Source organism: Austrofundulus limnaeus, unplaced genomic scaffold (genome assembly GCF_001266775.1).
Source record: "Austrofundulus limnaeus strain Quisiro unplaced genomic scaffold, Austrofundulus_limnaeus-1.0 Scaffold40, whole genome shotgun sequence".
NCBI lineage: Eukaryota > Metazoa > Chordata > Actinopteri > Cyprinodontiformes > Rivulidae > Austrofundulus > Austrofundulus limnaeus.
This window is the reverse complement of record NW_013952442.1, coordinates 1,113,785-1,121,326: the sequence shown is the minus strand read 5'-3', so window position 1 is coordinate 1,121,326 and position 7,542 is coordinate 1,113,785. Positions and strand designations below refer to the sequence as shown.

The 7,542-nt window shown below is 38.5% G+C and overlaps 1 protein-coding gene across 3 annotated transcripts in view; it reads left to right on the top strand.

The window, feature by feature from the left end:
• Nucleotides 1-6,518, top strand: part of gapvd1 (GTPase activating protein and VPS9 domains 1) — a 36,482-nt gene extending 29,964 nt beyond the window's left edge. For all 3 annotated transcript variants that reach the window (XM_014007183.1, XM_014007182.1, XM_014007181.1), the window contains 5 exons: nt 483-670; nt 907-1,120; nt 3,036-3,108; nt 3,220-3,417; nt 3,680-6,518. In XM_014007183.1, coding sequence (XP_013862637.1) covers nt 483-670; nt 907-1,120; nt 3,036-3,108; nt 3,220-3,417; nt 3,680-3,820 — 814 coding nt within the window. In that variant the 3' untranslated portion in view covers nt 3,821-6,518. The remainder of the gene's footprint in view (nt 1-482; nt 671-906; nt 1,121-3,035; nt 3,109-3,219; nt 3,418-3,679) is intronic.
• Nucleotides 6,519-7,542: the final 1,024 nt, after the last annotated feature.

The window sequence follows — 7,542 nt, the reverse complement described above, 5'->3', positions numbered from 1 at the left end:
ATATCATGATATGAATTTTTTGCCATATCGCACATTCCTAATTCAGAGTATTTTACATTGTTTTATATTTTGTATGATGTGACAAAAAGATTGGCATGCACAAAATTGTAGAGTATATTTACTTTTTATTATGAAAACTTGCCATGTTAAAAAAAAAAAAAACCTATACGCACACAATATTTTTTGGCATTTCAAAATTTCAAGTGCAAAATTTTGATTTTCCAATCTGGTACTAAACCAACATCGATTGTTGTCAGATGTTAACATTAACAGTTTCATTTTTAGGTATTGACAAAGTAACACTCTTTTCGTTATTTAAATCAAGAAAAAAATGTTTATGAAATGGTGTGGAGTTTTACACTAATCCCTACCTTTTTTTTTTTTATAGGAAATTTAAATTCTTGTGGTTTCTAATAATTCATGGCAGGAGTTGTATTATTAAAATAATGAAAGCTTTTTGTTGTTGTTTGTGTTTACTTCAGAAAGCGGGCCCCTTACATAGCCTATCTAACTCGGTGTCGTCAGGGCCTGCAGACCTCTCAGGCCCATTTGGAGAGGCTTTTACAGAGGGTGCTGAGAGACAAGGAGGTGGCCAATCGCTACTTCACCACAGTCTGTGTTCGACTCCTCCTTGAACATATGGAGTCAAAGATGCTTGACTTCATTAAAGGTATTTCAACAGATTCACCTGTTTGTGTTTCTAAAACACCCTACGAGCATATTAGCATTCTAACATCCATCCTTCTAAATAGAGATTTCTTATCTTTATGCCAGCTTTATTCTCTGCTGGTTTTCATATTTATACACTGTTTTGTGTGCAAGTGATATGCTAAAGCTCAGTGCAAATTATCAACCACAGCTTGCCACAAGAAGACTTACTTCTGTTGTTTTTGTGCTTGCCTTAAGCGTTCCAAGGATGCACAGCAGCTGATGACAAGACAGCAGCAGTGGAGGATTTTCTGCGCTATTTGTACGGTGCCATGGCCCGTGATGCCATTTGGCAGTATGCAAGTGAAGACCAGCTGCAGGATGCCCAGATGGCTATCGAACGCAGCGTTATGAACCGCATCTTCAAACTGGCTTTCTACCCCAATCAAGATGGAGATATTCTCAGAGACCAGTGAGTAGCTGCAGTGCTAAACAAATTCTTGTTTTGTTAAATTTCTCATTTACACCTCCGAATGGCTACAAGAATTCAGAGATTTCTCAAGCATGTACAGTATGAATGAGTCAAAGCAACACTCTGGGCATGTTTTTGATGAGGGAAGGACATTATAACATGATATAAAACTTAAAAAAAGTTGATTTTGCATAATACACTTACACCCCCCCTCCCCCCCACCAGTTTATTTCCATTTCTGTAACCAACCATACATGCTGGTGATGTTCAGTCCACCTCATTTATTCTGTCTCTATAACCTTCTGTCAGGTGTTGGTCCAGTCCACAGTCCACCTCCTGATGGACAGCTGCTGAACCACTGTTTTATTGCTCTGCAAGGGGCTGCTTGCCTTGTTTATTTTAGCAGCAATAAAATGATTAAAGATGCAGTTAAAATGACTTTAAGAGAAATATTTGTTCTAAGAAAAAGCACAGTAGTCATTAGACAGCTGTGCAAAAAACAAAACAAGCCCAGAACAATTGTCAGTCCTTTCGCTGATTAAAATGACTTTCCCACAGCCCTAAATATCAAATACTTTGTACTCTGGCATAAATTTAAGACCAAGAAAATACAAAATGATAAATAAAGAAGAAAAAATTGTAAAAATAAAAATGAAAATGGCCATGTTGCACTTTTTGTTCATGTGATTTAAGAGTAATGAGACAAACTGCTTTTAATTTTTGTGAAGCTTCACTGTGTCACAGTTTGTTCTCTCGGTTGGTTATCACTGATGTGTCATGATGACCGTTTCACAATCACCATACTGTTGTTAAACAAAGTTTTAAAAAATAATTTCTTTGAATAATATTATTGTTATTGATGAAAGCTGCCTGTAGCAGCTTCCTCCTGCATCCTGCAGTGTTCTCATGTCTGATGTGCATCATCATATACCAGAGGTGCATTGAAATCTTTGTTTTCTCTCTTGGTGCTTATTCACCGTTATTTGTGCATTAAAGTTTTGTCCAGAACAATTAAATCTTGGCCTGTTAAGATTTCTCATTGAATTAACAATAATAGTGGTGTCACTTCTCCTCCTCCCTTCCTCCATGCACTCGCTGTCTGCAGCACACGGCAGTTTGTCCAGAAAAGAAGTTGTTTAAAGATTTTTTGGCTGCAGGTTTCAACTTTCAAAAATTATTGCTTGTCGTGACAATAAGGACATGTTGGGAATTAATGACGTGTCTGTTCTCGGCATGTGTGTAGCTTTTAATTTCAGCCCACAGCTGGCTGCTCAAATCTGGTTTATTGCTTTTCAGAAGTTTTGAGAAACTTCTGTTTTACAACCAAAGTAGTCATTTTACTTTTTCTTTTTAGACACAAACAGCTGGTTTCCACAGTTGGACACAAAACTGACCTTCTCCAGTCTGCCTTTCCTTTAAAAAAACATATATATATTTAAAAAAACTACTCCTGAAATTGAATATGCAAATGTAATGTATTAATTTATTATGTGCTGTGACCTTCATGTGGGGGGGCTTCAGGATACTTGCTCTATTTTTATGCTAGCTTTTAGCTTCCTGTCGTTTTTCTACTTTTCACTTTTGTTTACCTTTCGGCTACTTTTCAGTTTTTAATTAGCATTCTGCTTCTTTCTTATTTTATCTACAATTTTTTAAATTTAGCTTTTAGCTATAGTTTTGCTGCTTTTAGCATTCTGCTAATTGCATACAATAACCAGTTTTGCACATTTTAGCTTTTAGCACTAATTATGTTGATATTAGTTGTGATCCACTTGTTTTAATTTGAAGATTTCTACTTCATTTTAGCTTCAACAAGTGTCAGTTGTCATTCAGCACTCAGTATTCACGCTACATTCTCTGTAAAAAAAAAAAATGGAAAAAAAGATTTGAATCTTTCCCCTCTCGTTGTGCGCAGGCTTTTCCATGAACACATCCAGAGACTCTCAAAAGTTGTAACAGCAAATCACAAAGCTCTTCAAATACCAGAGGTATTACCTTAACAGATTTTGTTTTATTCTACATGCATTCACAGAAAAGATGGATATGAATTGATACGCTGAGTTATTAAATTTAACACAATTAAATTGATTTTGTTGTAGGTCTACCTAAAAGAAGCTCCCTGGCCCTCTGCACAGTCTGAGATCCGGACCATCAATGCATATAAGACCCCCCGAGACAAAGTCCAGTGTATTCTGCGTATGTGCTCCACCATCATGAATCTTCTCAGTTTAGCCAACGAGGACTCTGTGCCAGGGGCAGATGACTTTGTCCCCGTTCTCGTCTTTGTCCTCATAAGGGTGAGTTTATTCTTTCTTATCCGACACTGGGAAGATTCAGCTGTGATTTTTAAACTCTTCATTTCTTTAGGATTTTAAGTTTTTTTTTACTATTTGCTTGTGAATCTGTAATTCTTCCACGTAACATCGTTGCACCGCAGCGTAAAGATGTGCACAGATTTCTTTTAAAACATATCTATGATTTAAACCTGTATGGTGTTGCGTGAGCCTTTTTTTTCTGAGCTCCTAATGGTCGCCCATCCCTACGTCTCCTCCCCTCCAGGCAAACCCGCCCTGCCTGCTGTCCACCGTTCAGTACATCAATAATTTCTACGCCAGCCGGCTGAGTGGGGAGGAGTGCTATTGGTGGATGCAGTTCACCGCGGCGGTGGAATTCATTAAGACCATCGACGATCGCAAGTGAAGCAGAACAGCCACCTGTATGGGCAGACTGCGGGGGAAGGAGCCGGGAGACTGGGAGACTTCCCAACCAACTGCTCCCCCTGCACAGCTTCCAAAAACCTGGCTCTCAGCCCACTCTTTATTTGTATAGCTTGTACATAGCCAGAGATGCTGAAAGAAAAACAAAATATATATTAATGTACGTATGTGGACAAATCCAGGTTTTGATCAAGGTGGTGAAAAAAAGGTTATCAAAAAAAAGCAGCTTTGTGGGAAAATTGGCAACATATCAACTCTAAATCTGATTGATTTTTTTCTTTTTTTATTGTTTTCTTCTTTGATTAGAAGTGTTTTATATATACAATTACCAATAAGACATTAAATTTATTTAAATATAATCTTATTAAAAAAAGGGACCACACTTCCTTGATGATGATAGTTTTTTTCACCTGGGTTAGAGGAATAGCCTCCAAATAAATGACAGTATGTCTATGTTATGCATTTTTTTCACACAGGGAATTACAATCATAACTTCAGATGGGACTTAGTGACATGCACACAATTAAACCGTACCCTTAATAGTTGGTTCATCCTACAGTTAGGCAGCTCGTTTCATCACTTGTTTACTCTGAAACATTCACCGATTTGGACACAAGGGCCTCTACGTATACGTGGATTGAAGTGTATTTATTTCTGTCCTATTTAACGCGTCAGCTAATATTTTAGAAACAAACATGCATATCATGCCCAATCAAGATGTCAGAGGCAAGCAATGTTACAATAAAGCTTGGCTTGAAATGCTGGAGTTAGGATGGCACCTTAGTATAGACGTAGCCCTTGGGTGGGCGGATACTGAGCAGTAAAGACGTACAGGGTCAACTCGTGCACACAGCAGTGGTGGCATTTAATGGATTTAATGAAAACTGTGCCTTTGATGTGGGGCGCTCTGTATAGGTAGTTATATTTGACTGTTTGTTTTTAATAGATTATTCCAAGATTAATGATTCCCCTACACACACTCTAATGGGCCAACCACATCTTGCTGTCCAGCTGCAGGAACTGGACATTTCCTACTAACATGGCTCAGTCTTTTCAATGCACCTGAGAATATCTATTATTTTACTTTTATTTTATTTACATCCTACCTCAGAGTTGAGCCTGATATCAGAAAAAAAATACAGTAACTGTCCTGCATTTATTAAAAGCCGTGCTGAATTGCATTTACACTGGTGTGTAGTTGGGGGAATGAAAGCATAGCTAAAATGATTGAAGAGAAAGTGAAATATTGACCTACTGTGGTGCTCGTTGTGGTCTCATCACCCTTTATCAAACAAGCCTTAGTTAATGAGCTAAGACGTGATAGTTTTGTATTAATATACCTGAGCTGCCACGTGTCTCCACATGGGCAGAGCAGTTCACTATTTTGGCTCTCTACCTCCTTAAAAAGTTCAAGAAAGGGACTTGTATTTAATGTGCGCTTATATGCCCCGCCCCACTTTTTCTTCCCCTGTCCCCCAATTTGGCGTGCTGTGATAAGTGTCATTATATTTTTCCGGTTATATTTCAAGCATGTCTTTATTGATCTAGAACTGACTAAATCTAATTATTTTTTTTCCTTTAATTATTATTATTATTTGTGCACTGTAGTTGTGCCACATGTAATATAGTTCTTGGTAACTTTTCATAGTTACTGATGAGAGAGCACGACACAGAAAATTTGAAGTCCAATTAATCAACACTATTGACCTGTTACTGACTTTCAGTTTATGCTAAAGTGGTTGGTGTATGTGGGCGTGTGTGTTTTTTTTTCTTTCTATGAGCGTGTGTGAGAAGTGAATGGTCGACCCTCTGCCTCCTCTTGCATGAAGTCATTGAACGGTCTGCACACTCTCAGTCATGATCAGCTGTAGAATAGGATTAGTTTGTGCCACAGACCTGTAATTGAACCTGCAAGAGGACGCAAAGCTTCCTTTTGTTTCTGTAATACTCGCATATCAGATCTCCATATATTTTGCACAAAACACTCGTGTTTTTCTAGGAAACTTTTGACAGGGAGCAGTGCATTTTTGGCAAGTAAATCAGCATAACTACTGTGATTAAAAAAAATATTCAGCAACAAACGGTCATGTTAATGAGCAGGATCAGAAGCCTTTTTTTATTTTGTGTTTGTGCAGCACATGAACCAGTTTTATGTGTATGTGCAGTGCGTCTCCTTGCAGTCAGTGGAATCAATTTGATGAGAAAACCAGGCACTGGAAAATCAGGCTGCAGGTTGCATCTATGCTAATTAGTTTTATGTGATGTCACTTTAATTGGGGAGTATGTACTCTGCACCAATCTGATCAAATTATTTGGACCTGGCTCGTGTGCCGTCATGTCCCCGGAAAGCCGATCGCAGCCGTTACGGGTGACTTCCTGAAGGATTTATGAAGGCACCAAATTATTGCACAAATAAAAAATGTGATTGTGTCAGCAATGGGGATTTTAGTCTTCGGGATAAAGACTTTTCAGAGCTCCAGTGCACTGCTCCCTGTATAACGGATAAATAAAAGACTCATTTAGGGGGGGTAAAATAAAAGAAAGTTTTACATCTTTCATCTGATTTTAAATTTATTTGTAAGCTTGCACAACTCTGAAATGCGGGGTAAGCCAGTTTGTCTTTACTGTGATTAATGCATTCTGTAAATCTTTAAAAAATAATAAAAGAAGCCGACATTTTCTCTCTCTCCCCTCCCTTTTCATACTTTTTGTTGGTGCTCTTACGCACTGCAGATGCACACCGTTTGCTGGTTTCGAGACTTCTTGCGCAGTTGTAAGTTTCTCCGTACACAAAAGGTTCACACGACAGACGAGAACCTTATTAAAAAGGAAAAATAAAAATGCACAGTGTATAATTGTGACTGGGGGCAGTGGAGCAGCATCGTCCAATCTAGAAGCCACAAATATCAACCTCTCAGCAAACATTTCATTACTGCTGACAAGGGCTTCAAAGGATTGTAATTGGAGATTTCCCCCTCATCTCTAAAAGCCATCCGTACTCCACCGATATCCCGCTCTAATACTTTTTCTTTTTATCATAAACTTCTTCGTGGGGTGCTTTGTGTTCCCTGATGATATCTCGCAATTGTTAATTTAAATTCAAATATTAATGTGCAAAGTTAATTAGTTGCATAAGCCAATGGGTAGATGGGGCAGATTTGAAGATTGGATCCTCTGATTATGTGGCACCTAACTGATTTCAGACGCACAGAAGCTCAGGTTTGATTTAAAGCAGGGCTTCATTTCTTTTTCCCTATCGGGTAATGCCTTCCTGCGGTACAACTAGACGTTTATGCAGGTGAGGCTGACCGTATTTGTGTAGGTACTGATGTCATTCTGCTCCTCAAAGACATCAGCAGGACTCACCCAGGCTGTGGGATGAACAGATGATCAGTCCAGCAGGACTCGTGCATGACTTCACATGTTGGTGTGGTGCTTCCTGACTGTAAGGAGGAGGAGGGGGGCAATACCCTCCCCCTATATCATGAGACTCCTCATGGTGTCTAAGAGGGAAAATGCCTTAGTTCCTGTTGTGTGGAAATAAGTACAATTTGTTCCCATGATTAACAAAGGGGGGGGAAAATAAGAAAAGCCACTTGTTTGTAAATATTTTTGTTTTTGTTGTTGTCTTTGCCAATACTGATTTAGCTCTAGTGATCATATTGGTATAGATAGACTCCAAAAGGTTAAAAGGTTATATATATA